The 15,868-nt window shown below is 35.2% G+C and overlaps 2 protein-coding genes across 3 annotated transcripts in view; both read right to left on the bottom strand.

The window, feature by feature from the left end:
* Window positions 1–3,553, bottom strand: part of LOC117124232 (CD151 antigen-like) — a 40,273-nt gene extending 36,720 nt beyond the window's left edge. For both annotated transcript variants that reach the window (XM_033270383.1, XM_033270381.1), the window contains exon 1: window positions 3,418–3,553. The gene's annotated coding sequence lies outside the window, so the exon portion shown is untranslated. The remainder of the gene's footprint in view (window positions 1–3,417) is intronic.
* A 2,553-nt stretch (window positions 3,554–6,106) lies between these two features.
* On the bottom strand, window positions 6,107–15,792 carry LOC117124240 (tetraspanin-1-like). Its single transcript, XM_033270392.1, has 8 exons — window positions 14,825–15,792; window positions 13,037–13,114; window positions 12,377–12,574; window positions 10,528–10,701; window positions 10,123–10,227; window positions 8,847–9,029; window positions 7,988–8,099; window positions 6,107–7,131 (listed from the first exon to the last, which is right to left on the bottom strand). The coding sequence occupies exons 2-7, from the start codon at window positions 13,091–13,093 to the stop codon at window positions 8,055–8,057; spliced, it is 762 nt and encodes a 253-aa protein (XP_033126283.1). The 5' UTR covers window positions 13,094–13,114; window positions 14,825–15,792; the 3' UTR covers window positions 6,107–7,131; window positions 7,988–8,054.
* Between the last annotated feature and the right edge of the window lie 76 nt (window positions 15,793–15,868).

Raw genomic sequence — 15,868 nt, forward strand, 5'->3', positions numbered from 1 at the left:
GATATGTGATTTTTTTTTAGCTCAACACAGTGATTGTAATGTTAAGCACTGTCCAGACAATAACATTTTATTGACAAAAATGTGACATGCCTAAATATGGTCATGATGACATCACATTATGACCATATATAGGCACATCATAACTATTTATGGATACACAGCACAACAATTTTTTGTCAAATAAAATTTGTATTACTGTAGTGTGGACAGGACTTAAATCACAGGTGGGCAAAGTGCAGGCCCGCGGGCCGCATGGTGCCCAACAGTGACATTTTTTTTTTTTGCAGAAAATTAATTAAAAACCTGTTTGTGCGGCCCACTTGATACTTGATTGCTTGACCCTTTACTCCTGGGGAAGGGTTCTCAGAATACTGTTAAAAGATGCCACAAAAACAAACACATTGTTTTTTACGGCCTGACACCAATCACATGTAAAACGTAATACTAAAACTGAGAATGAAGTAGTGTGATCAGTGCTTGGGGGTTTTTGGAAGCTCACTGGAAAAATCAAGTTTGGGTATGGCCCTCAGTGTTAAATCAAAAATTAATTTTGGCCCTCTGACGGATTTTTATGCCCACCCCTGGCACATTTCTTAAGCTGTTGGTAGAGGCAACAGATTCCCACACTTACATTACAAACCTCTAAAAGTCCAATTGAAATTGAATATATACTATTGGTTTGATGTGATTTTTACTTTTATAGTCTGTTATTTTTATTGTCTTTTAATCCAAAAGAAAATGTGAACAGCTTCAATTTATCATCTACCGTAAACCCTAACGCAGTAAAAACATATGGTTTGAAATTCCAGCTGTATGGACTAATAGTAAGTAAATCGTTGCCGAGCCACAGGGCTCAAATGGGCTGGAGCTTATCCCCAGTTTCACGTAGCCTGAAGCAGATGAGGATGTGATGCTTCTCATGGAGTGGGACGCTGGTCCACCAGAGGTTACTCCAAATTTGCTGGTACCCATTGATACAGTTGGGTTGAAACAATGTACATAAAGTACCTTGCTCAAGGACACTAGCTCAAAGGATTGACACCCCAGCCTCCAGATTGGGAAACCAAACCATTTCGAAGAAGCGTTCGCTATACGTAGACTACACCCTTTGCTTAACAATGGGCTCAGAGCTTCAAAAGACCTTTCTTTGTTTTTGTAGGTATCTTTGATCATTAGAGTAAGAATGCTTTGATCTTTTGTTTAAATCACTGCTATGTCACCTACTAGAGGTAATGTTTTGATTGGTTAAACACTTTTGGTACTAGTGCATGCTTGCTAATATGGATAATTTTTCATTCCTGATGATGACATAATTAATGTCGAAATATTGAATCCCAACACGATGGCGTGTATTTCAATACTTGGAGTATGTATTATACTTTCTTATCTGAGATTAATGAGTGGACCTTTCGGTTCAAACCATTTCCACTGTGCCAAACGCCTACACTAATGGTGCATTGACTTAACAACGATGACGGCTGTTTAATGCCAAATATGCCGAGACTCCAAAACAAAAGAATAGTTTTGGCGGCATTTCTCTGACTGTCAATAAAGAAATTCTCATATTTCACATTTAATTTGAAATCAACAATATAACAAACAATCCAAGACAAACTAGTTGTCTTCTGAATAACACAATTTCTTTAAGAATTGATTCAGTGAATGTACATGTTTCAAAAGAACATTGATTTTTAATTCCTTCGGCAAAGTTTACTGTGTTCTCTATTGATCTAAACTGAGAAGGCAAACCCTGTTAAAGCATCAATCATGTGTAAACAGCTATATGAGTCACTGCACTTACAAATTCAAAACAATTGTATGTAATAATAATAACTACATCATATTTTTTAAATAGAATTTATTTATATCGCATAAAATGACTTGTGCAATACTGTAATATACATTAGTAAAGACAAATGGTGTTTACTAATGGTATATTAATGCACAAAAATTTAATTATTAATTAGCTATTTTAAAGCATATATGTATTTTAAGTGTTATTTTAGTGATATATTACAGGTAGTTATTTTATGTTATCAAGTATTAATTATAGGTTGCTTGTCTTAAGAGAAATAAATAAGAGCTCATGAAAGAATGTTAAATAAATAAATTAATGATCAAATAATCTGCAGTAAAATAGTAAAGCAATGTATGATGATGCAATTTGCTTCAATACCTAAGCTTTATCCCATCCTTGTAATTAAATTAAATTAAATTAAATTGTATGACTCACTCACAATATTGCTACAAGCTATTTAATGTCATCTGCGGTACCATTAAATTTATTTAAAATTATTCACAATTAGCCACAACATACCCCCAATTATGTATTCATCCCTAAAGATATTTTACTCTGGTAGCATTAGAGGAGCAAGGATACAGTTACAGTAGTAGTTGATGAGTTTTTCTTGTATATTATAGTGAAATAACATAATGAAGACTCCATGGCCTTTTGACATACAAGTCAATGAACCAGCCACGCAGCAATGATTACTGTACATCCCTTTGGATTGTATCTCTATCAAATGCCAACAATCTTGTCTACACCACTGGGGCTACTTCGGAAAGTTTTAACTAAATAATGTTCATGGAAATTGGATAAAAGGTGTTACTTCTTCATGATACTCAGACCTACAGAATTGTCAAGGGCGTAGGGTGGAGGATGTGTGCAAGTCCTCCCACAGCAGAAAATTAGTTCTGCCAAGTAGGTTATAAAAACGAAAATAACCAATTGAGTTTTCAGTGGAAATGGGATTTCGTTACATACCACCAATTTTTGCAACACAGACCAAGATCGGCCTGTGCCCCTATTTTTTATCATCACACTTATGAAAGAAAGTGAAATAGTATCAACTCTGTAGGGTTCTTAATTAATTTAAATGATTACTTCGTTCATTATCTATATTTGTGAATTTTGCTTTCAACAAGAATAGGCCTATTTCCTACTACATGTTTCCCTCCAATTAAGGACAACTTTTGGGATTGGGGTTTCCATGGCCGTTTGCAGCTTTGGTCTCTAATAAAGACAAATTTGGGACCACAAAAAAAAATTGGAAGACTTGTATTTAGCGCAATACTTTTAACAAAATAGCAAATGTCATCACTTATACTTAAGTAACACATATTGAGGAATAAAATGAAAAAACTTTAAAATAAAATATGTGAAAATCGGGTGTGTCTATCGTAATAATTGCGGTAAACCTAGAGATGAATCATCCGTTCCTTTATGCATTTGTAATTGTTCTGATGCAGGCGATTAAACACTTAAACCACAAATTCTTCTTGGCCTAGGGCCTACTACGATACAGCAATTCAAAATTCTCCATAAATTCCCGAGTTAATGGTTTTCTCGAAGATACCTTAAATTCTAAATAACTTGAACATTGCTTGTACAGTGTAATATTAAACATTACTTACCAGAAATTATAGTATATTCTCAGTATCTCCGAACTGTTTTGAATAACTTGGAAGTGGCGCTACATTGGTTATTAGCACTCTTGCCAGCAAACTTGTTCAAGAAGTGCAATCAACCGTGACATGTCTAATGGTGGCGCAGTCATTGTTTTCAGACAAAATACAATAGCCTCATTGAAATTGTTAACGCCAAAGAATATATTAAGATAGTATAATACATACCACTCCAAGTATCGAAATGCACGCCATCGTGTCGGGATTCAATAATTTCGACATAAATTATGTCATCATCAGGAATGAAATTTTTTTTAAAAATCTATCTAGCCAGATAAAAACCACTAAAAATGCTGAGTTTGCCTCAAGAAATATCATTTGCCTTACCTGTCGTGTTTTCGTACCAAATACTCAGTACGTCCCCAAATACTAGCCAATATTAAAAACCACGACCTCCAGGTTATCTTCCCGTGGTCGACTAAACGGAGGGAGGAAGCACCGCGACCCCTAAGCCATAAATGAACCTTTGTACCACACCAAAAAACCAGTCAGTCAAGAAAACTTTACAACATGATACGAATATATACAGCTGTGGGTCAATATTACGCATGGACACGGTGTCAAGAGTAAATAAACAAAATTAGATCTGATCCCCAAATTATTGAACATGGAGTTCCACAAGGCTCAATTCTTGGCCCCCTTCTTTTTTCCCTTTACATATCCCCTCTATCCGAAATTATCAAGTCCCATAACCTTAATTATCACATTTATGCTGATGATATCCAAATTTATATTGATTTTGATCCCTCTGACTCTGATTTCATTCAAACACGACTCGAAACCTGCCTCCACGACATCCACAGTTGGCTGTCCAATAACATGCTTATGCTAAACGAAAATAAAACTGAATTCATCATCTTCGGCACTAATAAATCTAGGTCAAGAATTAACATCAACTCACTCCATATTGGCTCATCTATCATTAAAACTTCCTCTACCATTTCCAACCTTGGCGTCACATTTGATGACAAGCTTTCCATGCAAAATTACATTGGTAAACTCCTAAAATCTGTTAACTTTCATCTACGTAATATAGCACTTATCAGAAAATACTTATCAAAACGAACTACGGCTCTGATTATTCACGCTTTCATTTTCTCCCGACTTGACTATTGCAACTCTCTTTTATTTAACATTCCTAAAATCCAAATTAACAGGCTTCAACGACTACAAAACTCTGCTGCACGCATACTAACATTTACTAACAGACGCATTCATATTACCCCCATTTTACGTGAACTTCACTGGTTGCAAATTGATGCCAGAATTCAATATAAAATCCTTTTACTGACTTATAAGTCACTGACTCTCAATCAACCCGCATACATTAATCAACTTCTTCCCAAATATGTGCCTGGCCGTTCCCTACATTCATCTGATCTCAATTTAATTTCTGTCCCTCGCACCAACACTAAGACCTTCGGACACAGATCATTTTCATTTGCTGCAGCCACACTCTGGAACGCACTACCACTTCACATTAAAAAATCAACATCAATTGCTTTATTTTAAAAATCACTCAAAACGCACTTATTCCAACAATAACATGAAGCGCCACTGATAATTACTTCGGTTTTTTAAATGGCGCCGTATAAGTTCTTACCTTATTATTATTATTATTATTAAAGAAAAATTTAAGTATTCAAAATAATTGTTAATAATAAATATATATATTATGTTCTTATAAATATTCGAAATAATTGTTATGAATGAATATTATTTAAAGTCCGTTTTATTTTAAAAAAAATCATGTTAAAAATATATTATAAAAATATTCAAATTAGATACAGAAAAATGGTTCGGGTGGGAATCGAACCCACGACCTCCAGTTATCTAGCCAGATGAAAACCTCTACGAGGAAATATCAACGGAGTGATTATTTGCTATCGTACCGAATTAGGTTTAATATTCTAATACTAACATTATTGACAATTCGCAAAATTGGTCTATACTTGGATTGGAGTATGTATTATATTATCTTATCTGAGATTAATCAGTGGACCTTTTGCCAAAGAATATAGATAGAGGATTCTTTGCTAACGCCTTTATAACATTGTATTATAGGATAGAATGAATCATTAAGACGGCCATACTGATCAATGGACCGAATTTTTCATGAAGTTACTTTGTACTAAGTGTCTACGCAGAAGAATCATTAGTTAAGAAAAAATGTTCATTTCATTGATAATATGTACAGATCGATGAATGAGAGGTCAAGTAGGGGCCTATTGCCAGTGCACCAGTGGGGGGACAGGGGGAGCTTAAGTTCCCCCACCGGACAGGTCAATACCCCTTCCCCGTCGGACAGAGCTCGTCGGGCAGTCAGATCATAAAAAAGTATATAAATAAACAGGCCCACACCAAGCCAACACATGTCTGTCATAGTCTGAGAGTGCCTTTTCCGGTCATAGTTTGCTATCTCATTTGGCGGCAACAAGTCGTCACCTTGTTGTAAAAAACGTAGCTGAATACAGTAGGCCTATATTTTTATAGTATAGGCCTACATGTTATATGGTTAAGTACATAATGTCCCCATTGATTACTCAACCAACTGCCAAGCTGATGTAGCCTTTGTTAGACTAACTCCTTGTATGTTTCTATATCAATTCAAAACAGACATGCATAATAGTAATCAATATAATTTCTAAGCTAATATTTTATTATGGGATCAATGTATACCGCCTCACATGACTTTAACATATCATTCTATATTATTCTACACAAAACATTGAATGTAATTATAGCAAATACTGTCAGATCAAATCAATTAAAATCTATTATAGGCCCATTGGTTACCGGTATTTGCACCACAACGTGACTTTTTATTTCAAAGATTGAATCATCAATTATGGCCTAAATTATTACTAAATGTGAACCGATACAATAAAACAATTCCAAATATTAAACATCATTGCGTAAGAACACTAGACTTCATTCATTTCAATTTAGCGATAAATATAGGAAACGTCAAAACATGAAAAAAAATAATACTAATATTAATAAAGTCCCACGCAAATCAGCGATCAAGAGTGCAAATCGCACGACTGGTGTTCATTAGCACTCATATGTGCGCATTCATGCATTTTGGGTGTGATGACAAGTAGTGTATATAGTTCATTTAAAAAGCTATTAAACATTATCACTGTTAATTAAATAACATAATGCCTTTCACTTCAGTAACACCAGTGTTAAGCGACCTCAGTCACAACATATGATGCACATTGCATACACCAAACAGAAAATCTACAAAAAACGGAAAAGAATGGTATGGAATTTTGATACATTTTGAAGATACAAGTTGGGTTAATATATAAATGTAAAGACAATTCGTAGGCTAATAATACTGTACTTCGTGATCTCCTTTTAATAAAATACTGTATTTATTCGAGTAATTCCAAATGTTAAACATCATTGCGTAAGAACATCCGACTTTACTTATTTCAATTTAGCGATAAATACAGAAAACATTAAAAACATTTAAAAAGAAAATAAAAGAAAATTCGCACACAAATCAGCGATTAAGAGTGCAAATCGCACGACTGGTGCTCATTAGCACTCATATGTGCGCATTCATGCATTGTAAGTTGGGTGCGATGGCAAGTAGTGTATAGTTTATTTAAAAAGCTATTAAACATTATCACTGTTAACTAAATAACATAATGCCTTTCACTCAAAGATCTTATGAACACAAGATATCGTTCTCCGCGATTTACGCGTAACAAATAGAAGCGTCGGTCAAGGTTCAAAAGTTTCCAATTTAGCAAGAGGGCGCCATTCATACGCTATTATACCAAAGAGAAAAAGTAATCAGTTTTGGAAGAGGGCGTCCTATCTGTTGCCATGGATCTGAGATGGTTCCTGTTCTGCAGCTGGAACATAGAGCTATTAAACAACTAGAGTGCTGACAAGATGGCGCAGCAATGCAGAGTTATGTATGTGTACCATCCAAGATGGCCGTCGTAGTAAAGCGCCACCTTCAGGCTCAGTATACATATTATTACATATTAATAAGCCCTCTGACTGACTATTATTTCATTAATGATAATGAATAATGGTAATAACAACTTATTAAACTATTGTAGCCAAAACGAGGCCAAGTGAAGCATCTTATTCAAAAATAAAGTACCAAGGAATCAAAATTAAAATCGTATACATTAAACCCAAACACCGCAACGCTCGAGTTTCAAACATAGCTGTACTGAACTTTCTGAGTAAATTGCGGACGCATTTGCAAACGATGGCGATTAGCGAAATTTGATTGGCTAAATCTATGGTAGCCATCTTGGATGGTACACACACACAGTTCTGCGTATTTCGAACATCGAATACATTGCGGTTAGCGCTCTAGTATTCTTATTATACCTCTATGAGCTGGAATGATACCGCGGTGTACGGTATGGTCAGAGCGGTCAAGGGTCAAAAGTTTCCAATTTAGCAAGAGGGCGCCATTCATGCCTTATTACAGAATTTGCACGCGTAAATCCCGGAGAACGCTATCTTGTGTTTATAAGATCTTTGCTTTCACTTCAATAACACCAATAGTAAGGATATGAGTACGTCTAAAAGTTGCTGATGATTAAGCAACGTTAGTCACAACAGATGATGCACATTGCATACACCAGACAGAAAATCTACAAAAACGGAAAACAACGGTATGGGTTAATACATAAATTTGAAGACAATTCTTAGGCTAATAATACTTTATACATCTCCTAATAATTAAATGCTGTGTTTATTCGAGTACAAGCCCCGTAACGTATATTTTGGTGAGAAGGGTTTTTGAGGGGCGTTTACTCGTGGGATACCTTTATTCAAAGGAGGCGTTATTTTTTTAGTGTAAAATGGATACGTATACATACTCAAATTGAAACGCCCTACAATACATATGCCTAATTACTGTCGAACTATGTGTTACTGTGTAAATTATTGAGTGGCTGTTGAAAAAAATGAAATTCTACTGGAGTAGGAAATTAGTAGAATATGTTGAGAATGATGTTGCGAAGCTCAAACAATAATTAGAAAATCTTTGGTTTACACTGACCCAGTGGGGGGGGGGGGGCGTTTATTGGAAGAAAAAATAAACTCTCCGGTGCATTTATTCCAGGGAGGCGTTTATTACAAATGAGGCTCTGGAGGGGACGTTTATTCAAAGCGGGCGTTTATTCGAATACGGTCATAACGATGGCAATGTTACTTAGGAAAATAATCATGATCATTATTAGTAACGATGACAATAGGTCTAATGGTAATGGTAACTGTATAGTGGCAACGACATGGCAATGACAATGACAAGGAAAATGGCATTTGAAATTATAATGATAATGATAAATAATAATGAAAATAAAATGAAATACAAAAAAAAGATCATTGTAGCCTACCTCAAGAAAAGCCAGACCCAAACCAGGGCCGCCAATGAAGAGGGCGTTCTTCTCAACCCAATCTTGAAAAGCTTGATAACATCCATTTGAGTTCATGTTATCAGCATTTGGATTTGAAACACAACCATTAACATCAACCGGTGTTGGGTATTTGCCGTCTTCGAAGTCATTTAGATCAGCAACCTTTAAATAAATAATAAAGACTCCATGGTTACATCGCTTGCTCATCTCCCTTCCGACACACACGCAAGACAGATAATTATACGTGTGCGCCGGGTGGGTGCCTATGCGTGCGATTTCATGTGCGTGTGTACAGGATCCAGACATTGGCACCGGCGACATGACATGGCGAATGTTAAGGTGAGAGATAAAATACCGTATTTTTTAAAAATATAAAGTAATTGCAGCGTCTGTTGGTCTGGCGAATTATATAAATGCCACCTGCCACAACCAAAGAGAAATACAGATAAAATAAATGCAATACATTTCTTGCATTTTCTAAATATTAATTAAAAAAGAGAATGTAGCCTAATTAAATCGGTGGCGTGATGTACTGTGATACGTACACTGTTGAGTTTTGTGTTTTGATTTTTATGTCCCAATGTATGGTTAATCAAGAATCAATCACAGTGGAGGATGTGTGCGTTGATTCTTGTAGCCTTAAATTGCACATAATTTTGTTATATTTTGTTATTTCAAAATCACACCGAAGCGAAAAAAATATATATATTATTTTAAATATTATATTACTATTGCTCTTAAATTTATTATTATTTGATTACATTAACGAATGCTATTTTAAAAAAAAAACAGTGCTTATATTGGACTGAGTAGCATAATTAGGCCCTATAGACCTAGAGTTTAAAACTTACGAACATACTCAAAAGCTGGAATTTGATAATCTATTAAGAAAGTTCAAAAATGACCACAAAACACTGTTGATCTCACGGGCCAAAGTTCATATCCCGAGTTGTAAGGTTGTTATATTTTATGGACCTAAGTTGCTACCCGGCCCTCAAAGACCTTTGAAGGTTTTTGGCAATACGTCTCAGAATGCAGGAAAGTTTATTTTAGAAAACTAAAACTTTCCGGAAGCCCCGAGACCTTCTCCCCAACGTCTAAATAATGTGTCTTTCAGAAAACAATCACAGATTACACTCTCCTCACGACCAAGCCCACCTTGGCACCCATCTGTGCAATATAGTCAGGGTAAACTATGGATTCGTGCCTGTGTGTATGTAGGGGTGCGATTGTGGGACGAAGAAGCATGACATACCTTGCAACATGAAGGGGGATAAGTCCACGTCTTATTCAAATACGAGCTGCCTGCATACGGTGTTGACTTCCAGTCGGCTGATGAATTAGTCCCACAACATTCAAGCTGAACATAATAAAAACGAAAACAGTATCACACAGACAAAACATATGGTATTATGGTCTTGGGGAAACAAGAATACAATTATATATTCATGTGAGTGTGCTGTAATATTACTGTATATTAAAACTGTTAAAGTTGTAGCTATTAGGCTACATTTAATATTTTGTTCAATGTTCAATTTAATATTGTGTGCAATGTTTTGATATTTATGTAAACTCACAGGTTTGTCCTCTGGGATTGATGTGAGGTTTTTATACCAAATAAATAAATAAATTTACATACTTATAGGAGGTTATAGCTTACTAGAATTTGGATGCTATTCCATCCATTATTATATTTGTTGTCATCATCCCAAGGAGTTATGTAATTGTCCATGGAATCGCCAAGTTCGTGTACGTCTACTTTATCCTTATACGCAATTACGATGGAACAAGATATGAACTGAATCCAAAAGACCACTAGAACTATAATGAAGTACTAAAAAGAAAAGAAGACACTTTAAAAAATTGATAAACCTGTGCTATATTATTATACGACCGTATTACGTAGATGGGCGCACGTCACAGCATCGGTCAAGGGTCGTCTGGCCGACTCGTTTAGACCGTCGAGACGGACTACAATGTGTGCCAGGCTATTCAGTTCTTGAAGTCGCAACGTATGACCATGGAAGAATAGTGATCGTGACGTAGAGTCGTTTATGTTATTTGGATTTATTTAATTGGATTATGCGAAATTACATAAGTTGAAATAACATGGCATACAAGCTAACTTCCTTACTTTATGGGCACGCAGATCGGTCGAAAACATTATTCGGCGCACGCGCACTTCGAGAAGTATTCTGAAAGTCGGAGTGACGTTCAACGAATTGGCGTTAGGATTTAGGCGTACTGGGTTTATTTTTAGTGGAGATTGTAGTTTGTTGTATTAAAATGCTTGCCACCCAATACCAGGGTCATGGTTTCAAATTCTGTGACAACCCAGGATTTTTTCTCACGAATAAAAAACATCTCCACTCCCTAGTCCCGTAATGAGTCTTCGCTGACAAATCAACACATTTATATCAGCCGACCTTTACGATTGAAGGGTTACCCTCTATAAATATGGTTTTAAAAAGTGTCATTATATTTAATGCTGCTCTTGGCACAGTACTAAAAACATGATTCAAAGATATACCGAGCTAATAAACTTGAACAAGATTTCAATTCATTACTTAGTATAGCCTACTTATATTAGCTTAGAATAGGCCTAGGCTATTTAAACAAAAAGCATGAATAAAGTACAATATAGGCCTACCTGTATTGATATCGCAATACCAGCAAATATTAGTCAATAAATTAATATAATTGAGTCTATTAGGCCATGCCATATTAGGTCGACTTTATCATATATTGTAAAATAAACTCTTCTGAGGCCTAATATCTAAATTTCTCTCGTTGATATCACAGTTGTTTACAATATAGGCATGTTTAATTCTTAGGTTCAAAATGATATATTTGTAGGCTATATCAAAGTAAAATAACTGAAATAACGTAATACAGTATTCCATCCGTTAGTCCAGGGAGCGGTTGCCAAAGTGTGGCGTACAGCTGGTCCACGTGCCAACACTACTCATCATCAACACACGTCACCTCAAAAGTTACACCCTAGGCCTACACATAGCAGCAGGGGTGTATCCAGGAATTTTTCTGGGTGGGTCGTGATCATAATTTTTTGGACCTTTTCACAATGAAATAACAGCAAGATGTCATTAAAATGTCAATACAATTTGCTTGATGTGGATGGCTCAGTTTCAGAATTGATGGAATTGAGATAGATTACGTCACGCAATTGGCAAGGTTTTTGGACTCATTGCTGGTACCTCATCAATGCCTTTTCATTTATGTCATTATGAAAAGGCCCTAGAAAAAATGTCTGAACAAAATGTGGACTTTTTGAAAATTGGGGGGGGGGATCGTACGACCTTCCCGACTCCCCTTGCATACACCCATGAGCAGTGTCACCACACAGGTCGCCAACATCACGAAAACCCTTCTACACTAACATCCTATAACTACACAACCAACGGGCCCTTTACCACCACACCACCATTATCCTTATTCAACACACCAACGGCCGCTTGTGCCCAACACTAAGCATCTATGTATGCGCGTACAATTATTAAAATACACTTATTCTTCTTGATGCCTCCGCAGAATCCAAGGATGGACACGATGACGATGAAGATACCCAAGCCGATGAGGATATACGCAGTGTTGGCCACCACTGCATTATCCAGAATGGCTAGAATATCCAACTTATGTGGATCGGTCACAATCCATATACCAACAGAAAGAATGGAAATTCCTATTGCCTGTAACAAGAAAAACAACAGTTTGGATAATGTTTTTGTTAGATACAATATTATATTATATATATAATGTATATTTCTGAAGTGAACATATATATATATATATATATATATATATATTTATTTATATAGGCCTATATATATTTATATATATATTTATTTATGTAAATATAGGCCCTATGTATACATATATATTATATATATGCCTTTATATAATTCGTTCATATATTTATATTTATATTTTAATAGGCCTAAGTTATTCACAAACGCAACGACTCATGACTCCACACATTATATAATCTTGTTCTTATTAATTGTTACTTGTATAGCGCTTTTCCTTGTTGTGACAGGTATTGAATGATAATGAATTCCTTTATGCGATTATTTCCATGTGATAAACAATATTAGCTTCGGGTATAACCAAACGAATAATACGTACTCACATTCCACGGTGTTAATACTTACACAAAAAATTATATTGAAGATAATCAACAAAGCTCTTGCAAAAGTTGTACAACACATGTCGAGAGGGCGTTCTGTAAACTAAGAATTATCATCATGAATACTTTGTAGCTTATTTCACATCAGGAATATAAATTATTTCATGTTGTACATCTAAAAAAATATAGGGGTGAAAATTATATAGGCCTATTACAATAAATTTCAATATGGCCGGGTGTGTGTGCCTGGGCTGGACGCTGAGGACACTACAGTGGAAGAGGGGAAAGTATTTACTGACAGGGTGGAGATCCATCAGGGGCAGGGGAATAATTCCGGATGGGGGAAACTTTCTCAGCATGGTTGAGAACATTCTGTTAGTGTGGAGAACTTCCCGAAAGGATCAGAAACTTTAATACCTCTACTCGAGAATTAGCACGTTATCAGCGAATTTCCCTCTTCTATAAAATTTTTCAACCGCTTGGAAAATTTCTTCATATGGAAATTTCCACCTTTAAATCAATTACATTGTACAGTACATCATTTTATAAGGCATCAGTCAATACACAGGTCCTCTCATATAATATTACTTATGCAAAACAACATCAATTTGTAATATTTACTACCACTACTAAAAAATTAAAATGCTTGTGAATGGTTGGGATGGGGCTACGTTTGGGTGGACCATTGTTTTTGTATTTTTCATAGAAATCAGTAGACGATTTATGTATGATTTTTCCGAAATTTTTTATGATGAAATCATTTAGGAAAAAAAAGCCTTGAGCTGGACCAGAGAAACACATAGGCACCTAGTGAGGGGAAAGGAGGAGACCTCAAATGGGCATGAAAGGAACGAAACTTATCTTGCGCTTCGGCGATCTATTGTTGTTTTTTTTTTACTCTTAAGTTGCAATATTTATGCAGCACCTTACCTGAATAATCAGTGATTACGGTACTGTAATTAACATTTCAGTGAACTTATTGAATGAACATTGAAATTACAATAAGCAAAAACGGACCCACCAAAACGTAACCTCATATCGATTAAGAACATTTAAAGTTTTAGTATCGGTTATAAAATTTTGCATAATTGATGTTCACTGTGGCTCCTGGAAAATGGTTTGCCACATACAAGTTTTGATTGAAAGATGCTTACGTGCGGTGGCAGATATATCGAACCCCTTTTGAGGACCCCGATGCTCAAGACTGGCTTGCTGTCCCCCATCCGTAATCCCCTAGAAGGATACTCAATAAGAACGATCTCAATTGAGTCCGTATAAATTATATTCTTTAAAAGTAAACGGTTTCCATTAAAACTCTACTCGAAATCGCCGAGAGGACTTTTTGTAACACTGAGACTACATGGAACAAAATAATGAAGCCCGAGCGTAAATATTACCTTATTGTATCATAAAATATATTTATTAAAGCAGAAGTTTAAAAAAAATGAATATTTAAATGATTTTCGGTCGACGTAAGCCTTTACAATAAAACGAAAACGAATGATTTCCAGTCGGAGATTCAAGAGTAGACCTATAAGGATCAATTTATAATGCGGGGGTCGGCTAATGCACCCCGCATTTTAATTTTTGAGACCCCAAAACTATTTTTTTTATATGCTAGTGAAATTGCTGTTGGTGTTTTTTTCTACTTCTAATTACAGTAGTAAATTATTAAATAAGCTCTGATTAGGTCTGCCAATAGATTATCTGAAATATTTAATTAATCAGTGATCATTATTACTGAGGTGCAAACAAACTGCAATTCAATGATTTAAAAATTTGCTGCAGTGTAGCTGACGATACATGTACTTACCAGAAAATGTATAGGCCTAGGTCAATATTACACTTCTCAGAACTCCAAACAGTTTTGGATAATTTGGAAGTGACTTCAACTTCAGTATACGAAAACAAGGAGTTCATGCAACCATGACGTGTTAAAATAATGATGGCGCACTCATAATTTTCAATGATTTGAAATATGGTACATCGACTGCTCATACATTCTGAAACATTTTAATCAACATGGGAAAATTCTTGCAAGTAAACCCATAATATACGTTTCGATCCATTTAAGTAAACCAATAATATACGTACCTTTTGTGACTTTTCGATCCGTTGTCACAAACAGTAAGTATATTATTGGTTTATTTACAAGAATTTTGCCATGTTCATACGTTACAGAAACAAGATGAAACTATTTGAGCTTATTTTAATCGTTGCAAAGAATCTAAAACAACTATAACGATCAAGATACATATAATTAAATCAATTTGAAATCGACAACGATTATAATGGGTAAAATTAACGCCTCAAAGTTGGAAAACTGTTCATTATCGGTAGTGTTTTAATCAATGATGATTTAGAGGTCTAAATAAATTAAAATAATATTTTAGGCTTTTACATTATTGTTTAGAACAAAAATTTAAATGGAATGAAGACTATCGATAGTCATTTCATGACAATTTATTTTCATAGGTTTACCGAAATTAAATATTAGTATTATTAAAATCATGTATACTAATAATCCTTCTATCGGCTTCTCTTGTCATTCCACTCACTGGTGTAAGGTTAGTGAATTGTTATCCACGATTTAATATAATGTCTTTAGTTAATAAAATACGTACATTTTGGCATCAGAATACATAAAGTTTCCGACTCAAAAGCACGGCCGATGATGAGTATAGATGTACAGACGTATAATATATACATGGGCCCATAATAAAAATCTGTATAAATTATATACGGTACTATATATTGCTGTAACTGTGGTTTCGATATTTTCCTCATTAATACGAATTATCATAAATGCCACAATGGGCCTAATCTCTGATACGTTGGTTTGATAGTCTGAATTTCC

The sequence above is a fragment of the Anneissia japonica genome, unplaced genomic scaffold (assembly GCF_011630105.1).
Source record: "Anneissia japonica isolate Jap-2015-1 unplaced genomic scaffold, ASM1163010v1 scaffold287716_len795978_cov209, whole genome shotgun sequence".
Taxonomy (NCBI): domain Eukaryota; kingdom Metazoa; phylum Echinodermata; class Crinoidea; order Comatulida; family Comatulidae; genus Anneissia; species Anneissia japonica.